Source organism: Phytophthora ramorum (assembly GCF_020800215.1).
Source record: "Phytophthora ramorum isolate Pr-102 chromosome Unknown Phyram_PR-102_s0015, whole genome shotgun sequence".
NCBI lineage: Eukaryota > Oomycota > Peronosporomycetes > Peronosporales > Peronosporaceae > Phytophthora > Phytophthora ramorum.
In genome coordinates this window covers 105,295-131,831 of record NW_027150661.1, presented here as the reverse complement: position 1 = coordinate 131,831, position 26,537 = coordinate 105,295, and the positions used below count along the sequence as shown (strand labels likewise).

Here is a 26,537-nt window from a genome sequence, read left to right as displayed (position 1 = left end):
GGCCTTTTCCTAGTGTGCACCACACTAGTCTGAACTGCCATTACTCACGCCTGTCGCCAGGTCAACTGATTTGGGCGCGGACCCATTTAGAAACCGATTTGGGTCAGTCCGGCGGTAACAAGGGTCGCTTTAGGCTAGCTCGCATGCTGGAGCTTCAGAGGTGAACCTCTTCGTTTCATTTGCAATCACATCGACAAGCACAGAGAGTACTGGCCACCTAAAGACTTGACAGTGTCTGCGGCAGGCCCTGCCACGGCAGTTGCCGTTGATCTGCAACACGCCAGCAGCGCGCCGATTCGGGTACCACCGTCGTCAACTTGACGCAGCGTCATTTGTGCTCCGCGAACTGGAAAAAAACGGCAAACGATCAAGCCTCTCGCCTCTTTGACTAACCCCCTCGATGGCAGTTGTCGAAAACACTGCACCTAATCAGGTCCAGCGACTATATGGACACGCGTGCAACTTGCGGCGTGACTTTCTCCAACGTAAATCGGCTCGGTTGTCAGCGGATACTACTAGACTAGTAGCTATTAAAATAGCTGATGTTGCAGTAATACATGTTCCCATTTGGTCTTGCAGATGCAAACTTGGCTGCAACAGCAAACAGCTTGCCGCAGTTTGTCGCAAATTTTCATCGCTGCCAAACCCACGCGGTCGCTGAGTAACTCGGCGAGTTGGATGGAGACCGGTCGACTAATACCAAACTATTATAATTATAACTCATAATGTGTGGTGTACTAGTACTTGCGGTCAACAACACTACATGCGCTGACATTAGGGGCCCCGTGGACATATCTGGAAGGGAAGCATTTGATGGACCGTTGTGACTGTAGAGGACAGGCGTGCGTACTCGAGCACATGTACACATGTATCCATCCATCTCTTGCAGCTCGCAAATCGGTTTCTATTTATCGCCGCGGGGCAACGAAGGGCTCGCATTCGTTGGGAAACGCCGTAACTGCTGCCAGTGTAGGTCGCTTGAAGTTGCTTTCGTCGATGATCGATCGGTCGGAATCAGATTGTCGATGTCGGAATCAGATGGGGGCTGTAGTTGATGTACGATACACAATTTCGGAGTTGATGTGGGCACACCATTTTCAGTCGAGTCGAGTGTCTGTTTGGGCAAACACGGAGCATTCCTCTTGGCGCAGAGCTGAGCTGCTTGTTGCCACGCACGCGCCGGTTGTCCTTCCCCAGCTGCTTCGAGTCTCACTCTGCAATTGCTACCATGCTCCGCCGCGGCTTGTCCTCGCTGGCCGCCAAGCCGTCCTGGGTGCGCCCCGGTTCGCACGACTACTTGCGCGAGGTGCTCGAGAGCCGCGTCTATGATGTGGCCACCCAGACGCCGCTGCAGCTCGCACCGGCGCTGACGCAGTCGCTGCCGGGCAACTGCCGTCTCTTCCTCAAGCGCGAGGTGCGTCCACCTGCAATTGCTTGTATAGTGTAGACCGCACATTGAGTCTCTGTGTGTTGACGTGCAGGACATGCAACCGACCTTCTCGTTCAACCTGCGCGGCGCCTACAATAAGATCGCCAACCTGACCCCCGCCCAGCGAGAAAGGGGCATCGTGGCCTGTGCGGCCGGCAATCACCTGGAAGGCGTGGCCTACTCTGCTGCCAAGCTGGGCGTCGACGCGATCGTCATTGCGCCGGTCGGCACGGCCCAGAACATCTCCCACTCCACCAAGAGCAAGATCACGATCGTCGAGCACGGTGCGGACTTTGAAGCATCGCTGGTACGTTGGCTATCACACAGTGGTGGGTGTTGCTAGGTGGGCTGGAACTAACTTGACATGCATCATGCAGAAAGAAGCCTTCCGTGTTGCGCAGACTGAGGGTCGATCGCTGGTGCACCCGTTTGACGACCCGCTCGTGATTGCAGGCAACGGCACGATCGGCATGGAAATCCTGAAGGAGGTACGGGCGACGGCTTCGCGTACAATTTGGATTTTTGCGTGAGCGCTGTGCTTATTTTTGCGCTGTTGTTTGGTGCGTAGACGGCTGGAGACCGCCCGGCAGCGATTTTTGCCCCTGTCGGTGGTGGCGGCCTGATTGCTGGTCTTGCCGCCTACGTGAAGGAAGTGGCCCCGGAAGTCAAAATTATCGGTGTGGAGGCGGAAGGCGCCAATATCCTGGAAAAGTCGCTGAAGCAAGGCTCGCCTGTGACCGTCTCGAGTGTTAACCGATTTACAGAGGAAGTTGGCATCCAAATCGTCGGCACTGAGAACTTCCGACTATGCAAGGACTTAGTGGATGAAGTGATCACTGTATCCACCGACGAGATCTGCTCAGCGATTAAGGATGTGTTCGGCGACACACGCTCGCTCATGGAGCCCACCGGTATGTGCATCAGACTGCAGGCGCTACGCTCGGATTATTGACGCAGATTTTCATTATGCGATGATGCTGGGCAGGTGCAATCAGTGTGGCTGGTGCCAAGAAGTATGCCCGCGTGAAGAACGCGCAGGACGAAAAGTATGTGGCTGTGCTGGCTGCTGCCAACATGGACTTCGACCGGTTGCGCTTCATCTCGGAGCGCTCGGATGACCGCGAGCGCTTCATGGCCGTCAAGATCCCCGAGAAGATTGGCAGCTTTCAGGATCTCTACGACGTCATCTGTACGTAGAGGCACTTTGCACGGACATGAGGCTGCGCGCTCAATTTGACTAATTTTCTGCTCCAATGTGCATTGCAACAGTCCCTCACAACGTGACGGAGTTCACGTACCGAATGGACTCTGAAGGCGACAACGAGGCGCGCATCTGCATGAGCATCCAGACCAAGAAGGAGGACGAGTTCGTCGACGTCGTGAACGCCATCAACAAACGTGGCGACATGCACGCGATTGACCTGGCCTCCAACGAGCTGGCCAAGTCGCACCTGCGCCACCTCGCTGGTGGTCGCCCTGAAAATGTAGGTCACCGTGCTCATCCCAAACAACGGAGCTAGTGCTCACCTGGTAAACTGTTTGTGTCAGGTCACGAACGAGCGGCTGTTCCGCCTGGAGTTCCCGGAACGCCCCGGCGCACTCAAGGACTTCCTCGAGACTCTCGGGTATGTTGCACAGTTAGCCATATCGTTCATAACTCGCATGTGTACAAAGCTGACCGTTTTGTTTTTCACTGTTGACAGTCAATCAACTCGTCAGTGGAACGTGAGTCTCTTCCACTACCGCAACCACGGCGCCGACATTGGCCGCGTGCTCGTAGGGTTCCAAGTGTCCCCGAAGGACAATGCAGCGTTTGACTCGTTCTTGAGCCAAGTGGGCTTCCGCTGCGAGGAGGAGACCTCGAACGAGGCGTACAAGCACTTCCTCCATTGAATTGCCCCGTACTAGATAGATGGGTACAAAAAAGTATCTTGTTTCTCATTCGTTGAAAAGCGGGTTATTTGAGCCAATCGCCGTCCCCCCCTTAGAAGATTTCCTCCCCCGGAAACCAGAAGGAAAAACGACGAGAAAACCCGAGTCTTCCGCGTCCGACCGCTCGTTTCTCTTGACTCTCCAGGGCCCCCGCGCGCGTTAGGAAGACCGGCAAGTGACGCAGCGAGCTTCACATCGTCTTGCGCGCGTGTGCAGCTCTTCGCCGCGTTCGCAGAGGCCTAGAACTCGCGGCAAGCGGCTCAGAAACACAAAGAACAAGATGCAGGCGGCCAGCGCCGGCGTGAACATGCCGCGCGCGCCGCCCAACGACAAGGAGAAGCGGCTCATGGACGTTCTGCTGCAGATTCCCGAGGCCCGCGTGGCACCGCTGCTGGCGTGTGTCAAGGGCTGGCCGCTGGAGGCGCAGGCCGACTTGGCCAACTGGCGGCCGGTGCTATCGAAGTTGCACAAGCTACTACTGGCGGCGCTGCAGCAGTATCCCACGCTGCTATTGGTGGAAATGGAGATGGAGAAGACCGAGCAGCCAATCGCCACGCAGACGGAGCAGGAGGTGACGGAGCAGGTGTTCGAGATCTTGAAGTTCTCCGCGTTCCTGCTGGAGAACGCTGCCAATAAGGCGGTGTATCCATCTGCAGAGCCCGTGGTGGCTCTGCTAGGAGCTAGGAACGAACGAGTTGTATTCGAAGCGACGAAGGTGGTGGCCATGCTGGCGTTGCCCTCGCAAGTGCATCGATACGCTGCAGACCCCACGAGCTTTGTGGACCCTGCTGCAGGCAGGAATAATTTACTGAGAAGGAGGTTATTGACGGTGGCTCAAGCACGGAGCGCACCCAAAAACAGTTTGGAAGTGGTGGAGTATTTGGCTGCAGCGAATTTGGCGACGTCGAAGGATGTGGAGTTTCAGTTTTACAGCACAGAGCAAGAAGGAGACGAAGACATGACGTCTCGTGTGGTCAATGTGACGATCCCGTCGTATGAGATGGTGGTGGGACCTACTACGCCGCCTACAGAAGCTGCGTGCGCGGCGGCTACTACTTGTGAACGGCTGATTCAGCAGTATAAGATCCCCAAGAGGCTGCATTTCCAATTGTTTACACAAGTGCGAGCATCCTACGCGTCACGCAGCGTCATGGCTCGTGAAAATCTGGTGGTGGAGCGGCTGCATGCGCTGCTCGCACTTTTTTCGCTGTTTAGTGATGCATGGGACGTGACAAATTACGTGGAACAGCATCCGGAGCTCACGCGAAGTATCGTTGAACTTATTCGCGTCGAGAGTATTGACCGCGTGCCTGTGCGCGTGCGAGTTACAGCCTTACTTGTTCTTACTGCGCTAGTGAACGATCGAATTGGTAGAGCAGGTGGTATGGGCGTACTGGGTCGTCAGTCGAACGTGTTGCAAGCTCTGGGCGTTGTCAAGGGGACGCCGCACGGTGTGTTTCCGTCTCTCGTGCGTTTTTGCATGGCTGAATTAGGTGACGTCACAGCTCTTGGATCTGCAACTGCAGCAACAGGCTCTGCATCGCCGCCCGCACTAGCATCAGACACAGCGGACACAGATATGGATATGAGTCTAGCAGTCGCTTTTGTGCAGGCCACTACGGATTTGCTTTCTCCACAGGAGGCAGAGGTGGTTAGTGCACCCCCATTCAGAAGTGTCAGCAGCGGGAGTATTCAGGAGACAAAGCTATGCTGGGTGGAGGCCGTATTAGGCCTATTAACGGCTGTGGTGGCGATTCAGTCGGGCGCTGCTGTTCTTACGGAAAACGGCATTGTACCAGCTCTTCTGCACGTGATTACGATACCTGTCGTGAGTGCTTTTCACATGGTTGTGACGACACAGTGCGTACAAGCGCTAGAAATTACGGTTAGTGGTCACTCAGGGGCAGCTGCGCTGTACCGTGACTTGAACGGAGTTGGTATACTCGTGGATCGACTCAAGCTTGAATGCGCCAGTATCGTTGGTCCCAACAGGAGCCCGGCAACTCATGGAGCAGTTTCTGAGACGAGGAAGGTGTTGTTGCTTGCCATTTTAGCGTCGTTGTCGATGTCATTTCATTCTCAAGGCGTAATGAGCGCAGGAGCCACAAGCCGTGCCATTCGCGAAGGCAGCGCTCTCAACAAGGTGTTGCTGCAGCTTCTGTCTAATGTGGATGTGTTTGGCCCCGCCGTATTTGCTCAATCGGCTATCGTGGTTTCTGATATTATCAACAATGATCCCAGCAGTGTGAATCATGTCCATGCCGCCGGATTGGCAGATGCGTTCTTGAAAACACTCACGCGATGGGATATTGCGGAGCTATACCCGTCGCGAATCTTGTTGCCGCCAGCGAGCGAATTGCTTACAGCTGTTCCAACAGTGTTGAATGCACTGTGCCTTACTACTACACATGCGGAAAAAGTGGCAAAGTACGAGCCACTCATGCACCTCCTAGATATATTCGCGCTTCCTCAATACACAGAAGATGAGGCCAAAGATTACTGTTTCCAGAGCGAGACAGCAGCGGTGGTTGGCGCTGGTATTTTTGAGTTAATGCGTCACGTGCCGAGCTTCCAAAACGCGGCTATTCAAGCTGCAGTCCATGCACTGAAAAAGGTGATTCGCTTTGGTGAAGAGATTGTTTTACCAAAGACATCATCATTGGCAACACTATCTACCGCCGTCGAAGACAAGCCTCATGGTGTTTTAATACGAATGACGACACATGTGGCTGATTTGCTGGAGCCATTGCTATCCAAATCCGAGCATGCGGCGTATTTTGCTGACCTCGGAGGTATTCGATTGCTGCTGGCGCTGTACCAATTAATACTGCCGAGTACGTCTTCGTTTTTGGACAGTGCACTGCCAAGCAAGAAAATCACGAAGGCTGGATCACCCGAGAGCTCTTTGGCTCATAACCCTGCTGTACAATCAATCACGCTTGCGCTGCGCTCGTACGCGTCTCAACAGCCGACTAATCTTCTCGCAGCTATTGTGAAAGAGCTGAGTTCGCAATTGGACAATCTTCAACGTGCTCGTGCAAAGGTTGGATTGCCGTGGTTTTTAAGCGAGAGCGACGAAGGCGCCGAAGGGGTGTTGAGCTCGTTGCGCGATATTGATCTGGCACAGCTGATTACCACCAACGAGAAGAGCAACAACAACGACACCAATTCTGGTGCTGGCAAGGTAATGGTTGTAGGCGAGTATCTTCGGGTTCTGGCAGTGTTGGAATGGCTCGTTTCTGTGCTCATCTGGACGCTGGAAACTGCTCACACTCATATGCAAAGCCGGCGGTGGTTTGCGGACTTCACAACTTCTTCCACGCAGCAAATCTTAGCGCGGTTGTTCCGTGTAGACCGTTCGGTGCAATCCGAGCGTGCAAGTTTGGCAGCGCTTCACCAAAAGAAACGGAAGGAAAAACTTAAAGAAGCCCAGGAAGTGAAGGCAACTGATGGCGAGGCAGATACCAACATGGAGATGCCCACTGGGTCAGATTCTGCCTTACCCAAGCTCAGTAAGAACTCCATGTGGAAAATGGGTTCTCTCCTGCTTCTACGCTTTTCATTGAGCATGCGTGGGCTCTTAACAGCTTACAGCAAGGTTTTCTTGTCGGCTCCGATGCAGCATCGCCGAGGGGACGATATCGTGGTCCCACTTGCGCCGCATGCGAGGACACTTGCACGATCAGTGACGCAATTTTTGGAGGGTCATCTGCTGTATGCCGTATCAGTTAATCGAGCAACGCAGATCGATACGTTTGTGCAGCAGTATTACCTCACATTCCTATTGGAGACGATCTCAGTTGTACTATTCGAAGGCAAGAAGAAGCAAGCCAACACGCTGCTACTTGTTGAGCTCTTGAAGCCACTTGGAAATGTTTCCGACATGGAGATGTCGACTGAGCGACCTCAGCTACCTCAGCAAATTATTTCAGAGTCAAGTGATGATGTTCCGATGATTCAAGACAACGCTTCCGAAGACGCTGCTGTAACGCGAGGTAAAACAATTGCGACGTGCGCTGGCGCTCAAATCACAGCTACAAACCTGATGGACGTGGTTATGAATATTATCGAGCGTTTCTTCACGGTGTGCCTTGAAGGTGAAAAGAATGATGAGGACAATGACAGTAACAAGCCCTCGCAAATGGCGTTGACATCGTTTCACATTGCTGCGAGCGTCCTGCGCAAGCTGTCCAACCTGGAAGGACTGTCTGCCTCTCCCTTGACAGCGGCGTTGCTTACTAGTGATGAAGCTGGGGAGTCAGATGAGCAACCATTCGAGCCACGGAGACTCACATTGCAACTACATGGAATGTGCGTACGTGCGTTGCTGTCAATATGGAAACACCCGAAGTTCCCTTCTTCCCCTGTGGACTCGTGTTTAGCAGAAGTCATGCCTATTGCAGTAACCATCTTGAAAAATCGCATGGATAATGATGATGCGGCAACAGGATCGGATGGTGAAGGCGAGCTAAGTGGCACAGGTCGCAGACAAGGACTGGGCTTCAGTCGGGGTAACCGCGAGCGAACTCCTAGTGCCGAGCTATACAACGAAGCGCTGTCGCTTCGGCGGTCACTCTTCGGAGGATCGCGTGGAGGAGTCCCGCCTGGGGTCGGAGGAAGTAGCCGACGTCAATCGTTTATGCCAGATTCTGATATTGTCGATAGCCTTGTATCTATGGGCTTCCAACAATCGCGGGTGGAGCGTGCGCTACGACAGATTCAAGTAAACAACGTGGAACTGGCCATGGAGTGGATCCTTGGGCACCCTGAGGACGATGATGAGGCGGAGGATGAACGAGGGCAACAGGAGGAGGCACAGGCTGAGGACAGTGTTGCGGCTGAAGCTACTCTCCGTCGAGAGAAAGAAGCAGCCAACGAAAAGAAGGTTGAGGGGGACTTGCAGACACTATATATCTCATTACGAGATAGTTTCGAGGTTGTATGCTTCCAAATCCTTCGTGTGCAGGCTGCCAAAGAAAGTCAGGACGCTACAGAGCATTCGCGGGCACAGGGGGCTGAAACCCCGAACGATTTGTATCCGAGCCAAAATCTGGTGAAGGCAATCGCAGAATATTTCGGCTTCTTATGCTCGCGCTCAGATGAAGATCGCGATTTGGTGATTCAACGCTTGAACGCTGCCATTTTGGATTATTTCAACGGTGATGAGGAAGGCGGCGATGAGTATTTGGCTATGATGGCTCATTTGTTGGCGCTTGTACTCCAGCTGAACTCTGACGCATGGACTGTTATGCAACTCCAGTCACCATCGTGCGTTGACAGACTCATAGCATTTGTTTCGAGCACTGGGGACAACCTGAAACCTTCTTGCACGCCCGTGCTGTTGGTTCTGGACGCTGTGGTTGCAGGAAGAGCGGCTAAGCGATTATCCGCATCATCTACCTCTCCTCGTGATGATGCTCTGATTAGCACCAATGCGAACAATGACGATGAGTCAAAGGAAGAAACCAAAATTGATGTATATGGGTCGGTCAGTCAAACAGAAGACAGCACATTCGACCAAAAGCTTGTTGAGATTTGCCTGCAAATACTCAAGCGGGTGTCGGCATCGGCGTCCTCTACGGTCAGCAAGACTCTCGCACACGCTATTTGGCAGTTATTGTCGCGTTTGACACTGAATTATGATCTGGCGTCTTATTTCTCGGCACATGGCGGCCTCGATGCTGTGCTAGAAATTCCGGAGGGGCTATTCTTCGTGGGATATCAAGAACTGACGTGCACCGTACTCTCGCAGGCGCTAGAATCGCCCGAGGTACTGGAGCGTATGATGGAAGACAAGATTCGGCGTGCGATTACGAAACTGTCAACTCGCTTTGGTTCACCAAATCAAATGCGTATCACACCGCGTGCGTTGCTGACGGAGGTTGCACCCTTTGCAGCACGTAATGAAGCTGTTTTTCTTAAGGCTTTGCAGAGCTCGGTGAAGGTTAAAAAGACTGAGTCTGGTCGCACATATATTATACCGAGACCGACGAAACCTGAGATTGAGCCAGTGCATCCCGTTGATCAGTCGACTCCGGTCCAGGATAGCGGGAGTGGGGCAAAGGCTCAACACAAGCTACCGAAAGATCACAAGCACCATGCTCACGTAATCGTGCACAAGATTATTGGGCGCATTTGTCGATTATGGCACCTAGAAAAGCACTCCAAGAAACAACATGATGCCCCCGATGCAGTGAGTAGCGAAGGCGTGTCCACATCTGCAGGCTTGTGTGTTGGGGTGTACTTGCAGTTGCTGGTTCACCTGATCACTTTTTTCCCCGCCTGTGCAACTGTTCTTGCTAAGGCGAAAGATGAATCTGGATCTCACGGCGAGCGCGAAAGCTTTATCCGATTGGTGCTGTGCGAGTTTTTACCTTCGCGAGAGCTTTGCCAATTTGCTGCAGCCCGCAAGTCACTGAAGGAAGATGGCTATTATGGAAACAGCAGGCTTGGTAGCGGTGATTCGGATCAGTTGATCGCAGATATGAAAACGTTCGTTGACAGTCGTACAAGAATGCGTGTGCACAACGCACACAGACTATTGGTGAGCATCGGAGGCCATTCTGGAGAAGGCTCGAAGTGCATTATATTGGAGCTTGTACGTTTGCTGCAAGAGTGGCCCCAAGGAGAAGCTGTGAACATCGCGAGCGATAGCGACGATTTGCGAGTGCGTGACGAACGTGCATTGAGCTCACTGCACGCGTGGTCGGGTTTGATCATGAGTATCTTGTGGCCAAAGGGGTCTTCAAAGGGATTTGCTTGGGATAAGGTCGTGTTGGGAGGAGGCCTTAAGGGTAAACATTCTTTCGTGACCCTACTGGCTGAAGCTCTACGCAAAATTGATTTGACGCACCCATTGGCGCATGCCACATGCACGATGCTGCTTCGTCCACTTTCCACACTTACACGCTCGTTCGTGACACACCGTGTTCGGCGCTTGCTGAAGAAGCGAAACCACAGTTCTACGGCGTCTGGTAACACAGAATCTGTTGAGACCAACGCAGATGTTGCTGTCAGCAATGCTAGTGCGGACACGTTGGCTCCTGCAGTGACAACGTCATCCGTACTAGCTTCTTCTGAAGGTAACTGTGAGATGAGTTCACCGAGAGCCTCTGGTAGCAGGGGTGACACCATGGATGTGAATGTTGAAGGTCGGCAGGAGCCAGCCAATAGCGCTGAAGCCGGGTTCTATCCACTCCACGAAGAAGATGACGACGACGTTTCAATGCAGTCTCCGCTTTCTGGAATGGACGACCAGGACATGCACGATGACGATGACGACGATCACAGCGATGATGACCGCAGTGATAACAGTAGTGTATCGGATCACTCTACGGATGAAGGCGAAGGTGAGGAAGATGACGAGGACGATGATGATGAGGACGACGATGAAGACGAAGACGAAGATGACGACGACGAAGAAGATGATGATGAGTTTGAAGAGCACCAGCATCTTCACATGTCTCGACGCCCGGGGGGTCATGGGTCTAGTCGCCGCGCGTCTTCGAGTCGTCTTTGGGGATCACTAGACTCGGAACTTTCAATCCTGGATGCCCTTGATGAGGTCGATGAAGAGGAGTTTTCCTACGTAAACATGCTCGATGATGAGGCCTTCTTTGCGGAAGAGCAGCGGCGTCGGTCTCGCTTGGCAGCTACTCGAAACGTTAGGTCAGGCACTAGTGATAGTGATGGGGGTGCAGCGGCCAGACGCTCCGAGGATAGACTCGTTGAGTCAATGCGTGACGCTCTCGGGCTTTACAATGGTGGTGGCAGCGCAACTGGCACCTCTTCTGCTGCCCAAACGCTCGTGTTGACATTTGGCGATGTAGAAAGCGAAGAAGAAGCAGACAACGAAACTCGATCGGATTCTGCTGCGACAAGTGGCCGATTGGGTAATGGAAATGGGCTTGGATCTTCATTGGGCACGCGAAATCCAACCGGCAGCAGCGCTGGAAACATGTTCTCAACTTCTCTTCTGCAGTACATTGAAGAGCTCCCAGATATGCTCGACGATGACTTTCTATTCGACTCGTTTGATGCGGTTGGTCGGGGGGATCGCTCACGACGTGAACGTCAACTGGGTCGCACTGATGGGAACGGCGTGGATCAACTCAACGCTAGTGCCACTACGCATCCGTTGCTGCGCACCAGTGGACGCGGGGATGCAATTTTGTTGGATGCTAATGGTTTGTTGCGCAATCCTGGACGGTTTTCACTGCCTCGTCACTCTTCGCTTTTGCGGGAGTTGCAAGAATTGACTGACCAAGTGCAGACACAGTTGCCGCTGGGTGGAAGCCGATCACGGTTGGCTCTAGGACGTGACTTGCTGCAGCGTGGTGGCGGTCGTGGTCGACCGCCAAGCCGCATTAATCGTTTGTCTGCTGTATCTAACTTGCTCAGTGAGTTTTCTCTGGATATCCCTGCCTCAACTTTGCCATCCAGAGGACAGCGCCTGGGTTTGCGCCGGGGGGATCGGGACATGTTCAGTGATGTTTTCGTTGGTGTTGATTTAGCGCGCGGGCTTGGTAGTCGAGGTGGTGACGTGATTGGTGGTGCCGCGTCTAACCCGGTGATATGGGGTCCAAGTGGTGTAGGTCGTGATGTTGATGTTCGCTCGGTGGCTTCGAGACTGGAGCAACAGATCACGCGTATATGCGCGGATGACGATGAGCCCCCAACAACATCAGGCACAGATGGGCGCGATGAAGAGGCTTCCCGTCAGCAGCAACAACGGGATGATGATGATGCTATGGATGCCGGCAGCAGCACTGGAACACCACGCAGCGGAGAGCATACAGCCAGTGAGACCAGAACCGTTGATGATGCTACCGAGAGCACTGTTGTGCCAACTGCGCCAACTAACAGCGATCGAACAGAGAGTCACGAGACCGTGTCTGAAGCAGCTTCTGTATTGGCCCTTGCCAGTACTTTCGGAGAGTCGTCAATACGGTCACCGCCCGAATCTGACGTTGATGCGGATGTTGTAGAAGCTGACACAGAAACGCTACCGGAAGGTCAAACTGGGGTGGTTAGTTCTTCAGCGGTCGCAAGATCTGTGCCAGAAAGCAACACTGAAAGTTCAGCGCCGCCGCCAGCTCCGGTATCTCTACCTACAACCACAACATCTATTAACGCTTCCGATTCTATGATGAACTTCACACTCGATTTATCTAGTTTCAGGGCTGCATCTAGCCAGTCTGCTGCCGCAAGTGATGCCAATACTCGCGTTCGGACAACTGAGGAGGAGTCGAAGGCAGAAGATCCACCGACAGAAACACAATCAACTGTTGAAGCTGTCACGCACGAGTTGTCGACCGCATTGCTAAATCAACAAGAGGAAGAGCAGGTGTACCAGTGCCCTGAAGGCATGGACGCTGAAGTATTTGCTTCGCTACCTCCGGACATGCAAGCGGAGATTGTCGCGCAAAATGCACCTGCGGTCGCTGAGTCTACTAGTGCCCGTAGTGATACGGCTACTGCTGGGGGTGGTGGCGGTTCTGAAAGTATGTCACAGATGGACTTAGACATGGCTAACTCCAGCTTTGATCGCGAAACGCTGGAGGCGCTCCCTCCTGATATTCGTGCTGAAGTATTGGAAAATGAACGACGCGAGCGCGAGGCTGCTGCCCGCGCGGAGACAGCGGACACCTCGCGCGCGCAAGAGATGGATAATGCATCTTTCGTTGCGTCACTGGCGCCGGAATTGCGCGAGGAAATCTTGATTACGTGCGATGACGCATTTTTGCAGACTTTGTCGTCACAGGTTCGTGCGGAAGCTATGGTATTGCGCGAGCGTGCGGCCTTCCGTTCAACGTATCGCGAACGTGATCGGGGTACAGAGGAGCGGGGAGGTGGTGGCGATGGTGAAATGGACGAGCTGTTTAACCGGCCTACTCTGCGACGCATGTTAACTTCCCATAGCTCTGAGCGAGGGAGCAACCGTCGGCGGTCCCGTATCTATTATGAAGAGTTTGGTGGAGGGCGGCGTAGTAGTCGCCGTGAATACCGACAAGGAACGGGTGGCTCTACAGCGCACAAGGGTATGTTGCGTGTGGAGAAGGACGAAGAGGAGGATGCAAGTGAGCGAATTTTCGATGATCGATGTGTGCGCGGTTTGTTGCGCCTACTCTTTATGACGCAGTCTGTCATCCAGAATCGTGTGTTCCAGCGGCTTCTTGCCAATATTTGTCTGTACCCGCTAACGCGTTGCAGCGTTCGGCGCAACCTATTGCGTGTCATCTCTTTACCACTCGCAGAGCCCTTGGTTCCTGGTGATGAAAAGGATGATGACGATGATGGCAGTGGCAAGATCCAGTTCCCTCCGAGCTCACTGTATGGATGTGGTATCGATGGGAACCGCGCTATTGGAAAGTCTACTGTACCTGCCGAAGTGGTCAATCGCATGCTTCATGTTCTCGTGTCACTAGCAAAGTATAATCCTCGCTTTACCGTGGAAATGTTGCAACCTCACGGTATGCGGCATCAAGCTAGGGGAGAAGGTGGCTTGGTGAAGAAAGAGCAGTGTCAGTCAGGTGAATGCGGTGTTGCCGTACTTATCGATTTGCTGGCGCTCCCAGTGGTGTACTGCAACGGTACTAACTTGGATGCACTGTTGGAACTGCTCGAGCTGGTTTTGTCGCCGCTAGAGCGGTTGCACAAACCAAGAAGTGAAGATGAGGAAAAGAAGGAGGGTGATGAAGATGATGCATCAACTGCAGAACTTGGAGACGAGTGGGTAGCTGTTCCGGCAGTGGAGCTGGATGAAGCGCACATGGGTAAGGTGGTGGCTGTGCTGGGCATGGATTTGTGCACTGTTCAGATGCAGGAACGCACATTGGCTGTGCTGAAACTGCTAAACCACGTGCATGGCAACCGTGAGTTTGTAATCCAAGCAATTGTGCGGCATGCGAGCAAGTTGGCACGTGTTGATCGGTACAAGGGAGGCGATGCGCCAGCTGAAAACGCCGGATATGAGGCATCCGCTGTGCTGCCGTCAGCCCAGGATGAACTTAAGCTTCTTCGGTTACTACACTCTCTGTCGGATGTAAGTGAAACTACTACCGAGTTTTCTGAGTGCTGCCAAACTATAGGTCTAGACCCGCTTTGGGATGCCCTGAGTGCATCCCTTACAGAGGCGCGTGCGAAGGGTGGTCTTGATGACCAAGATGGCAGTGCTGTGGCTGCTTCGTCCACCACATTATCTCCCGGAACTTCTGCTACTGCATCTGAATCTCAAGCTGCTGCACCCGGGGATGACGCAGAAGGTACAGTGATTGAGGGCAAAAGCGCAGGTGCATCGTGTGCGATGGCAGCACTTTTGGCGCGGTTCCTGCCTATGGTGGAAGCCTTCTTCGTAGTCACTGCTCGTGATGCAGCATCGATGTCGCTGCGAGTACCAGACTCAAGCGAGCGCGAGGAGGCATTCGTGGCAGCGCTGCGTGTGGGTGGGTTTGATGGCGCAGATGCAACAGCACTGATGGAGAACAGAGAACAAAAGGTGTCGCCAAAGAGTGCTCTGAAACGCACCGCATCGGCGCTATCATCGATGTCTGAGGCCAGTGAAACGGTGAGACTAGCAAGCTTTGTGGAGTCGAATCGGGTGCTTTTGAACCTGCTTGTTCGCGAAAAGCCGTCGTTGCTGGATACGTCCTTAGCGGCTCTTATTAAAATCCCTCGCTGCCGAGCCTACCTAGCTTTCGACAACAAGCGCACATACTTCCACAGCGCAATGAAGCGGCTGCGGCAGACAGCGCTGCGGAATCATGGTGGGGGCAGCTCTTCTGTACGCATTCCGGTACGCCGCGAACACATATTCGAGGACTCGTACTATGCGCTACGTATGCGGAGCGGTACTGAATTGCGCCGGAAGTTGCACATTTCGTTCACGGGCGAAGAGGGCATTGATGCTGGTGGGGTGACGCGAGAATGGTATATGATTCTAGCTCGCGAGATGTTTAACCCGAACTACGTGCTGTTCACGTCAGCTGCTGATTCGCCTACTTTCCAGCCGAACCCGCTTTCCTACGTGAACAAGGATCACCTGAGCTACTTTGAATTTGTGGGCAAAGTACTGGGCAAGGCGGTGGCGGACGGGCAACTTCTCGATGCTCACTTCACGCGGTCGTTCTACAAACATATTTTGCAGTTGTCCATTTCGTATCACGACATGGAAGCCATCGACCCGGAGTACTACCGGAATCTTCACTCAATCTTAGACAACTCGATTGCAGATCTTGGGCTGGAGCTGACCTTTTCGGCAGAGCAGTCCAACTTCGGCAAGGTGGAGGTGGTCGACCTGATTCCAAACGGCAGGAATGTCAACGTGACAGACGAAAACAAGATGGAATACGTGAAGCTTGTGACGCACCACAGGATGGCGACAGGCATCCGACAGCAAATTGATGCGTTCCTGAAGGGCTTCCACCAGTTGGTGCCTCCAGAGCTTATCGCGATCTTTAACGAGAACGAGCTGGAGTTGTTGATCTCGGGCATGCCTGAGATTGATATTGACGACCTGAAGGCCAACACAGAGTACGCCAACTACAAGCCCACGGATTCAGTTATCCGGTGGTTCTGGAATGTGCTTTATTCATTTACACACGAGGAGCGGGCGCTCTTCCTGCAGTTTGTTACCGGCACTTCCAAGGTGCCTCTTGAGGGCTTTAAGGCGCTCGAGGGTATGCGTGGCACGCAGAAGTTCAACATTCACAAGGCCTTCGGCAACAACAGCGCGCTTCCGTCCGCACATACATGGTGAGTAGTCTGCTTTCGTTAGGATCGATGGTGAAGATGGCTGACTTTATTGTTTGGTGTTTGGTTGATGCAGTTTCAATCAACTGGACCTACCTGAGTATGAAAGTGAGGAGAAGCTAAAGCAGTGCCTGTTGCTCGCGATCCGCGAGGGCTCGGAGGGGTTCGGCTTCGGCTAAGCAAGTAAACAGGCACCAGAAAGCTTAGCTCTGAAATACATGGGGTACATTTCTGCTGACAGAAGCTAGCTAGCGCTTCTACATCTATTTGCGCCGCTTGTACTTGGTCTTGGACTTGAAGGAGCCTCCCTTATTCGCGTGCTTCTTGAAGTCCGTGATTTTCTCCTTGAACTCGAATGGGTTGTTGCCCGCGTTAGCGTCGCGCTGCTTCCTTGCCTTGCTGGCCGGCGCACTGTCACCCGTCATGTCGACGTCGAAGGCACCGGATCCGTGGCTGCTACGCGCAGCGCGAGCCTTCTCCCGCTTGAGACGCTTTCGCTCGTGAATCTCCGCAATAGATTCCTCCTCACGCGAACGGGTCGTGTCCTGCTGCGCCTTCTTCGCACGCTTAGCAGCACCAGCAACATGCATCGACGTGAACACGTTCTTGCTCTTCTTCCCACTGTTTTCTTCGTCGTCCTGTTGAGCGTCCGCAAGCATGCGCTCCTCGCGCTCGCGAATCTCAAACAACCGCCGCTTCTTGTGACTCATGAGCTTGATCTTCTTTGCACGCGACATGGTATCAGCAGCCTCCGCTTCTTCCTGAGCAGCTTCTTCCTTGGCGTGGCGTTCCTCGTCAGCACGCTCATTCACATTTTTCTTTTCCTTCTCCGACATAAACCACGTGCGAGCCGGCCGCGAGTTGATCTCGTCACGGTGCTTCAGCAAGTTGGAGGCGCGCGTGGCTTCCTTTTCGGCTTCACGCATGCGCTTCTCAAGCGTTTCCTCGTGCATGACCAGCTTCACGTCTTCTTGCATGCTTTCGATGCGGGCATTCCATTGCGAGATAACGGCGTCAGGAACAGCACGGGACTTCACAAAGCCATTGCAGTGACGCGACACCTGCTTCATAACCAGACGACGGGCCTCGCTCGTAAGGGTGACAGCTCGACCATTGCGACCAGCACGAGCCGTACGACCGACACGATGCACGTAAGTCGTGATGTCCTTGGGCATTTCGTAGTTAATAACGGCGTGCACGCCGCGCACATCGATACCACGAGCGGCGATATCGGTACACAACAGAACGTCCACTGAGCCGTCGCGGAACTTCTGAAGCGCTTCGAGACGATCCCTCTGTTGCAGGTTACCGTGAAGTTCGGCAGCCTTAATGCCTGCAAGGCCGAAGATGATCATCATACGGTGTGCATGCGATTTGGTCTCCATGAACACAATCGTGTTCGTGCGGAACGTACGGGTACACAGCGCCAAAAGAATCGCCTCACGGTCGTCTTCACGGTTCGGACGGATACGCACGAACTCCTGCACCAGGTGCTTGGCCATATCGAACAGCGGGTCAGTGCTAATGCGAACGGGGCGCTTCATCGACAGATCAATCAGCTGGTCGACCTTCGAGGTCAACGTAGCGGAGAACAGCATCGTCTGGCGTTGCACCGGGCACATTCGCACGAGCTCAAGCACTTCTTCTGTGAAACCCAGCTCAAGCAGGCGATCCGCTTCATCCAGAACCAGGATTTCCAGGTCATCCATGTGAACACTCTTGGAGTTACGCAGGTGGTCAATCATACGACCAGGGGTACACACCACAACATCGGGACGGTTGCGCAGCTCCGCTTCCTGGGCCTTCAGCGGCAAGCCTCCCACCGCCAGCGAGCACGTAATGTCCGTATAGCGCGCCAACTGCTCAAACATCGACTGACACTGTGTCGCCAGCTCACGCACGGGGCAGATAATCATCACACGCGTCGACTGCACACGACGCGAGCGGAATTGAAGTCGCTCCAAGATGGGCAGCAAGAAAGCGGCAGTCTTACCACTACCAGTCTGGGCGCTAGCACAGATATCCTTGCCCGTCAGCGCAATCGGGATGGCACGCTGCTGAATCGGCGTAGGCTTTTCAAAGCCAATGTGCGTGATCGCCCGCATAATCGGACGCGACAGCTTCAGGTCGGCAAAAGTCTCAAATTTCGTCTTGGCAAACTCCTGAGCCGCAAACGGATCCGACTCGAAGAACTCCGCAGCCTTCTTCTTCTCCAACGCGTCCACCAGCTCATCACGGGACTGCTGGTCCTTCTTGCTGTCCTGCAGTGCAGACTGGAGACGCTCTTCCTCCACCACCACGTCCTCATCTTCCACATCCTGTTCCTCCTTCTCCTCGTCCGAAGACTGCTCCTCCTTCTCGTCCTCACTCTCGTCTTTGTCCTCCTCGGAGCCGCTACCCTCCTCGCTGTCGCTCTCCTTCTCTGCCTGCTTCTTGACCTTCTTAGCCTCCTTCTTGGCCCTCTTGGCTTGTTTCTCCTCTTCCTTCTCCTTGCGACGCTTGTCAATCTTGGCTTGGATCGACGTGCGCTTCGTGGCCGTTGGAATGCCGCTCTCCATCTTCTCGATGCGCGAAATGGCCGCCGTGAAGTCCCACGAGCTGCCGCCGGCCGAGGAAAAGGCGCCACCTTCGTCGAACTCAAAGTCCTCGGCGATTTCGCTCTCCTTCTTGCTCTGCTGCGCCTCCTTGGCCTGCTGCTGGCGGCTCAGCACGGCGCCTTTGAGCTCGGCTGCGTCCTCGTCCTCCGAGTCCGAACTTTCCTCCGCGTTCGACAGCTCGTCATCTGACGCGATGGTCATCACCAGGTCCTCCTGCTCCTGCGCCGCTTGCGGACGCACCTTCTTCGCCATAGTCTACAGTGCAGGAAGGTCTATGACAGCCAGCAATGCAATTCCACACTGACGAGCGACTGCAACATTTGACTGGAGGTGATAGGCGACCGAGTTTCGACCAATCATATGATGTCAAGTCAAATGAGCACACTCTGATTGGATTAAAAACAGTTTGTCAAAAGTGTCCACCTTGGAGTCCTCTGACGTCCTCCTGAAGACTACTTCAAGTACTACTCCCACATTGCACCGCGATGTAGCGGCATGCGTGTGACGTCTCGGTTCAACGTTGGTTCAGGAATAGCAGCGCCTGCCTGAATGTCCACGCGGTGCTGCAGAGTGTCCACGTGGATGGTCCAATTGCCTTGCTCGACGACAAAGTCGCCGCTTTCGTTGGCGAGCGCGAACGCCTTCGCCTCCAGACAGAACTTCGCGGTGGCTTTTTGGCCTGCCACAATCAGCGACGTGCGCTCGAACGCAACCAGGGATCTTAGTGGACGTCCGCCTTCCCCAGCTTGAGGAGGTTCGGCGTAGATCAGGATGACATCCTCGCCCTCCACATCACCCAAGTTCGTCACAGTGACACCGAAAGCCGCCACGCACGAACGCTTGTCACGGATGGTGTCGTCTTGGAGCTGCTGGGAGAGAATCGCGGCGTTTAGCACACGGGGCGGCTCGACAGCCCACGTCTTGTGGAAAGTGGTGTACGACAAGCCGAAGCCGAACTCGTAGACAGGGGCGCCAGTGAAGAAGCGATATGTCCGCCCTGGGTTCCCCGTCACAAGCGTCGGACGCATGTGCATATCGTAGATCGACATCGCATTCACGTACTGATTGTCGTAGAACGTCTGCGTTAGTTTTCCAGCTGGGTTGTACTTGCCAAATAGCACGTCGGCTAGAGCTTGGCCACCAGCTTGCCCGAGATAGCCACTGAAAACAATGGCTCCGACCTTGGGGTGGTTCTTGTATAGTGATAAATCAACACTTCCACCAGAGATGATCACCAACACAATTGGGTGCGAGGCAGCCTCCAGAACTCGATTGAGTAACGCGATCTGGAAACCCGGTAGCTTCAGGTGGTAGCGATCAATCTCTTCTCTCTCTTGACTTTGGTCGAGCCCCATAAAGACAACAGCGCGCTCGGCCTTCTTCGTAACTTCAATAGCCTCATCGAAATCAGGCAGCACCTCACCCGATACTTTGCACCCCAGTGAATGAGCAACATTCGGCACATAGTGTGTTACCCCTTCCAGCGGTGTCACAATGTGCGCGGGTAGGCCAAAGTAGTTTCCAAGTAAGGCGTCACTAGCGTTGTAGTGCGGTCCGATCAGTGCAAGCGATCCATCTTTGCTGAAAGCATCCGTAGCCAACGGAAGGGTGTTATCCTCGTTTTTTAGTAGCACGACGCCCTGTCGAGCAGCCTCCAGTGCGAGCTGCCGGTGCGCAGCTGTGTCCACCATGTCCTTGGTGATGTTAGCAAACGGCTGACTGCCCTTTTCAAACATGCCAAGTCTCATTAGCACGCGGAACTGGTTCTTCAAGGCAGAGTGCATCATCTTCGTCGAAACAATGCCTTGCTCCACGGCCTTTGGCAGATGTTGTTTCAAGAATTCGCCACAATTGAGATCCATGCCAGCACCAAGTGTCGTAGCACACGTTTGTTCTGGTGACTGGGTGTAGTGGTGTTGGTAGATCACATCGGCAACAGCCTCGCAGTCAGAAGTGATGTATCCGTCAAACTTCCACTGACCACGCACCACATCGGTCAGCAGCCCCTTGTCAGCACAAGACGGAATGCCATTGACGGCATTGTAGCTGCACATGATGGAGCTCACGTGGCCTCGCTTCACACAGTCCTCGAACGCCGGGAAGTAGGTATCCGCTTGGTCTTGCTTGGTCACAATAGCATCATTGCGGTGCCTCGGCACCTCTTGCGAATAGGCTGAAAAGTGTTTGCAGCAACTTGAGACCTTCAAGAACTTGCTCTCTTCCCCGGTTTCGCGGCCCTCCATGGCTTCTCCTTGCAGTCCTCGCACAAAGGCCACCGCGTACTCTCCCGTAAGGTACGGGTCTTCCCCCGGCGTCTCCTGTCCTCGACCCCATCTCGGATCACGGAAGATGTTGACGTTAGGTGTCCAGAACGTGAGTCCTGCATCTTTGGAGTTGTAGAAGGCCCGTGCTTCGGTGGAAACGACCTCTGCTATCTGATAGAACAGCGTGCGGTTGAACGACGCCGCTGTGCTGAGCACCTGCGGGAAGCTGGTGGCGGCGGTTAGCGGGCTCTTGAACGTCACTCCAGGGGAGAAGGCCACGCCGTGAAGTGCCTCATTCCACCACTCGTAGCTCGGGATGCTAACGCCAGGCGCGGCCGACGCATTGTTCACCAGGAGCCCGACGGCCTGGTCGAGAGGGATGCGGCTCACTAGGTCGTCCACGCGGGCCTCCAGAGGCAGCGACGCGTCGCAGAACGGGAGCGAAGCCACCTTGGCGTCGTCACACACATTGTCCGAGTAGGACACGCGCTCAGCAGCGACGGAAAACGTTGGTAGAAACAGCAGAAGCCAACTGAGGTGCCGCATCCTCGACGGTAGCTTGGGAAATGACATGGCAGACTAAAACGTGTGGTTGAAGTTGTTTGGATTCGTAGTACAGTGCATCACGGAAACTACGATATGTTGCTATTGATGAGACAACCGATATGAAGGGGTATACTAATAGCAAGACTTTCTTCCTCTATAAGAACGGAAATATCCCTCTTAAAGAGTAGTCAAGTCACCAACCTTTCACTGATCGATTCCGCACGCGGAGCAGCTTGACGTGATGAGTGCGCGGCGCAGCACGCGTCTGCGGCGAAAGCCCACGCCGATCTACCAGGTGGAAGACGCACGTGGCAGTGACGATGAGGTGGAGGCGCAGGCTGAAGAGCAAGACGCAATGCAGGGCCACGAGAAAGGCGAGGAAAGCAGGTACGAACGAGTGCGCATCAGAATGATGGTCGTTGGCGCATGTTCGCTGCCACCGTTCCATTCTTGTTGGTTTTGGTATGCTCAAGTTCAATATCTGACGTATTTGTACACTTTTACAGTAGCGAAGGCCCCGAAGGAGAAGACGAGGAGTTCACGCCGTCTGGGACCAAGCTGAAGAAGCCCGCGAACGCCCGCAAAGCGGCTCGGACGCCCCTTGCAAAGGCAAGAGTCAGTAGACGCAAGCGCTCGCCGTGGAGCCAAGCGCGCAGTTTGGGGTTGGCTAGACGCGAGCGGAAGAGCAAGAGAAAAGGAGCAGAGACGGAAGCGGAGACTGAGACAGCAGGGAACGATGCCGAGCACGAAGACGATGGAGAGTCGCTGTTTGGTACGTGTACTTGCAGTGTGATCTAATTGGATAGGGCAGAGCTAGACGCTAACTTGTTCGTGCAGAGGCGATTAAGAAAGGAAAGGCGTCGCTTGAGAACCTGTTGAGTGAATGGCGTGACCGGTTTGAGGAGGAGGAGGAGAAGGCGACGAGAGAAGTGCTGAATCTTGTGCTGCAGGTAATAAAGCTGGCGAGATGGAGCTGGTGGATTGGGATTTAACGTGATTGTTTGTATTGGTAGGCGTGCGGAGGTACAGGTCAATGCGTTCCTGAATCGGAACCGTTGGCTCAACTGGATATGAGTGACTTGGTGAATCATGTCGTGGAGGATCTGGAGAAAGGAAATGGGGAGTACCCTATGGTATCTCGTGGAAAAGGCATGAAGAAGTTCCAGCGCAACTTTGAAGAGTTCTGGGAGGTTTTCGTGAAGGAGTGCAACGAAAGCGAGATCTTGTTCACGTCGGAGATCGCCACGAATTTTATAGACTGGTTGACCTCTTTGTCGAGGTGAGGAAAGGTTGCATATGGGGATGTGGCGATTCGTGTGGTTGTACTAACGTGATGCTGATTGTTGTAGCTCTGAAATTCGACCGATTCGGCACACGACTACTGTTGCTGTGCTAACGCTAAGCAATTCCTTAGTGCGTACAGCCGCAACCATTTCCGAGAAGCTGGCGATTGCAACGAGACAATTAATTGCCGAAACAAACTCGCCAGGTAAGGCGACACCTGGCACTCATAAAAGCCCAAACATCGGGAAGATGGCCCTTTTGAAGGAAAACAAAACACTATATGAGAACCGACTTGAGCAGGTACTGAAACTTGTCAATTTGGTATTCACTGGGGTGGTGGTGCATCGGTACCGCGACGTCATGCCGGAGATTCGTGTTGTAAGCATGCAGTGTCTTGGTCATTGGATCACTACTCTGCCCGACCAGTTCCTGAAGGACAGCTTCCTGAAATATTTGGGCTGGTTGCTAAGCGATAAATCGGCTTCAGTTCGTCTTGAAGTGGTCGAGATTTTGTGCGAACTGTATGGGAATGATGCCTTCACAGAAAAGTTGGAGCTCTTTACTTCTCGCTTTTTGCCGCGGTATTTGGAGCTCTGCAATGATGTGGACGACGCTGTCGTAGAGGAGTGCATTCATCTATTGATTGCGGTTGACAAACACAGTCTGATCAGTTCGGATATTGAGCTGCAGCCCGTGGAAAAGTTGGTGTTTGATGCGGAGCACGAAGAGATTCGAAAAGCTGCCGCGGAGTTCGTGTGCCTCCAGTACGAAGCGTTTGGCGTTGCGGTTTCGAAAACGAAAAACGAAAAATTGAAAAAGGAGCAATTGAACACCCAGGCTATTGCACTCGTGGAATTTGCGGAAGAGTATATCCAAAATCACGGTGTACCTGAGGGCGCAGTAGAAACTTTGGTCGATGCGTTTTGGGGGCTAGATGACTGTCGTAAGTTCGCGTTGGATGCTATTCATTCCGTTGCATTCGTTTCTGATTTCGTTTGATCTGTACGTTTCACAGTTGTCCTGCAGGATTGGAGGCTGATGACGGATTTGATCCTAGTAGACAAAAGCGCGCCAGACCTAAGCAGCGAGCAGCAGACCATCTTGATGAGGTTACTAGTAGCATCCGTGAGCAAACTTGTGGGGGATGGTGCTAGCCGAGGAACAAGTGCTACCGCCAAAAAGGAATCGGAGCAACTGCAAGTACGTCACGGTATTTTGCTCACAGCGAGATAATGGTTGCCGTGCTAACATGTTTTCTCCGCTGCAATGACTGTAGGAAGAAATTACTGTGGCGTATTGCAAGGATATCCCCAGCTTGTTTCTTTTGTACCAGTCTGACCCCGACAAGCTGGCATTGCTGCTGCAATTGATCCCGATGCTGACGCTAAAGAGCGAGGTGATTGGTCACCACAGCAGCCACATTAAAGAGCTCCTCGAGAAATTGAAGCGCGCATATTTGTTGCACTCTGATGACGAGCTGCTAACAAGTTTGGCGCTTTCGATTACCCATTTGGTTCGAACGGAGCATGCGTCACTAAAACGTGAAGCAGAAGTGATTGTGCGTGAACTGGTTCAAGAGGTCCTGGACAAGATCGATCGTCTCCTTGAAGCTGACATGAAACTGTGCGATACGTTAGCCATTTCTGGCGATGGCACGCCAAAAACGAAGAGCAAGAAGACACGAGGAAGAAAAAAGAAGGGCGCCAAGGCCAAAGAGATATTGGACATTGAGTACGGTTTGCGGATCGGTATGCGTCGACTCAAGTGTTTGGTGAAGTATCTGAATGTCCGTGAGTACATGCCTCCTGATTTGGCTTCATCCGCGGTAGGCGTTCCTGGCCAATCGACTGTGCCGGAACTCCATCTTGGGCGAATGGACAGACTTGCTGTCGCAATAGGAGATTTGCTGCGTCGAAGAACAAAATGTGTTACCGACTTGGATGAAGGTTTTCAGCATGCAGACACAATCAAGCACGGTTTGATAATTATTTATTCTGACTTGCTGTGGATCACTGCTCCCATCTTCAAAAACATTGAAGATGATAAAAAGCGCGATAGCACTTCAGCTGAATCTGGTGATGCTGATGACGTTGACCCTTCCGTTAGTGTCCAAATCAAAAAAATATGCCACTCGCGCTCCACGCTTGAAGAAGCATTAATATCAGTGTTGGAGATGCACCTGGCGAGAACCCAAAGGACAAGTAGCGAAGAGCACAAGGAAAATGCGGAAACACCTGACCCGCAATCGGTGGACTCAATGGAAGAGCTTGAATTTGAAGATGCGGATGTGGCAGCATATGTGAGAGAGGCGCAGCGCTTCGCGTTCTTAACGTTCTGCGACGCACGCTGTTTGTTTGTGGAGAAGTTCCAGGATGCAACTGCACCATACAATTCACTGGAGTGGGCATTGCCAAGTGTACTGGACCTTCTTACTGAAATGCATTTCCAGGCTCAGATGAATGAAGCTGAGGAAGAGGAGCCTGAATTTGAAGACGAGATGGTCGAGAATGATCCCACCATCGTGAAGGAAAAAGAAGATGTCATTCGTGAGTGGGAAGAGAAACAGCAACGCAAAGCTGAGCTCTTAGTCGCGCTCGGGCGAGTATCGTTATGCAACCCAAGCAAGAAAGGCCAAGCTGCAGCAGTTCTGCAGTATTTTACGTCAAGTGGCAAACCAGGTGTTGAGGTGGTGAAGGCATTTGGCAAGCTAGTGAAGACAGATACACCCGTGCGCTATCTGGAAATTCAAATGACGGCACTTCGCGATATGTTCAGCTCTATTCTCATTTGGAAACAAGACCTCGAAGCTGCTGCGTCAAATGAGAAAGCCAGCAATGACGAAGCTTCAGAGCTAGAAGAGCTGAAGGAAAAGCTGAAAGACAGCGAGCAGGAGTTGAAAGAGCTAGCAAAGAGGTTCAGCCAATCTCTTGGTGTTGGGAAAGTCCCTTTATCGCTGCGAGCTCCCTTTTTGCGGTTCTTGTGTGAAGGTGTCCGCTATTCCCTGGAGCAGCCGGTACAGTTTGGGTTTTTGGAGACCATGCGCATTTACCTCTCCCATTTGGACAATTCAAGTATGGCACAACTTCGAGAGTATTTTATGGAGCGACTTCACGCACTGAGTGATATTCCTGGTGACGCTGAGGCTTTGGACCCACAATGGCGGGCGTTGTTCGACTTCCAGTCGGCAGTCACTTCCACTGGCATTGCAAATGGAAGGAAGCGGGTATCTACTGGTGTCATGCTGTCGCCCCCACTGAGAAGCAAACGGCGATCAGCTAGTTCGGAGCCCACACCGATGCAAACATCATCGATCGCTGAAGAGGATGACGAGGATAATTCAGCGAGCGAGCAGGAAACAGACGCGAAGGCTGACGACAAAACCGAAGTAGACAAGACCGAAGACGACGAGCAGGATGAGATGTACGTCGACTGTCATACTCGACACGAGCCGCCAGGACGCAAACGCGCTGCTGCGACTGTCGATAATGCCTCCTCACCACTCCGGAAACGACCACGCGCACAGCATCATGCAGGAACCGAGTCCAGTCCAGACACCGAGTCCAACGAGCTGTCTGCAGATGAAGCAAAAAGCGAAGATGACGCACCTGTCCAGAGCAACCAGGACGACCTATCGTCAACAAACCTGAAGACAAGCAAACGCAATCGAGGTGTCGGGAGTCAGAACGAAAAAGTCACCGATGCAAGAAGTCGTAGAAAACGGCGTCAGGGTTGAGG

General features: G+C 53.3%; 5 protein-coding genes across 5 annotated transcripts; 3 read left to right on the top strand and 2 right to left on the bottom strand.

Moving 5' to 3' along the window:
• Positions 1-1,228: 1,228 nt before the first annotated feature.
• On the top strand, positions 1,229-3,322 carry KRP23_12361 (L-threonine dehydratase biosynthetic IlvA; the record flags this gene model as incomplete). Its single annotated transcript, XM_067882971.1, has 8 exons — positions 1,229-1,414; positions 1,482-1,736; positions 1,807-1,917; positions 1,998-2,340; positions 2,415-2,618; positions 2,699-2,913; positions 2,978-3,054; positions 3,133-3,322. The coding sequence occupies 8 exons, from the start codon at positions 1,229-1,231 to the stop codon at positions 3,320-3,322; spliced, it is 1,581 nt and encodes a 526-aa protein (XP_067739269.1).
• Positions 3,323-3,641: 319 nt separating this feature from the next.
• KRP23_12360 (E3 ubiquitin-protein ligase UPL1) lies at positions 3,642-16,290 on the top strand (the record flags this gene model as incomplete). Its single annotated transcript, XM_067882970.1, has 2 exons — positions 3,642-16,114; positions 16,188-16,290. The coding sequence occupies 2 exons, from the start codon at positions 3,642-3,644 to the stop codon at positions 16,288-16,290; spliced, it is 12,576 nt and encodes a 4,191-aa protein (XP_067739268.1).
• An 84-nt stretch (positions 16,291-16,374) lies between these two features.
• Positions 16,375-18,960, bottom strand: KRP23_12359 (DEAD-box ATP-dependent RNA helicase 28; the record flags this gene model as incomplete). The annotated part of the gene is made up of 1 exon (XM_067882968.1): positions 16,375-18,960. The coding sequence occupies one exon, from the start codon at positions 18,958-18,960 to the stop codon at positions 16,375-16,377; it is 2,586 nt and encodes an 861-aa protein (XP_067739267.1).
• A 212-nt stretch (positions 18,961-19,172) lies between these two features.
• KRP23_12358 (Beta-D-xylosidase 4) lies at positions 19,173-21,518 on the bottom strand (the record flags this gene model as incomplete). The annotated part of the gene is made up of 1 exon (XM_067882967.1): positions 19,173-21,518. The coding sequence occupies one exon, from the start codon at positions 21,516-21,518 to the stop codon at positions 19,173-19,175; it is 2,346 nt and encodes a 781-aa protein (XP_067739266.1).
• A 241-nt stretch (positions 21,519-21,759) lies between these two features.
• On the top strand, positions 21,760-26,535 carry KRP23_12357 (Cohesin subunit SA-3; the record flags this gene model as incomplete). The annotated part of the gene is made up of 7 exons (XM_067882966.1): positions 21,760-21,905; positions 22,025-22,290; positions 22,356-22,468; positions 22,532-22,797; positions 22,868-23,745; positions 23,818-24,002; positions 24,079-26,535. The coding sequence occupies 7 exons, from the start codon at positions 21,760-21,762 to the stop codon at positions 26,533-26,535; spliced, it is 4,311 nt and encodes a 1,436-aa protein (XP_067739265.1).
• Positions 26,536-26,537: the final 2 nt, after the last annotated feature.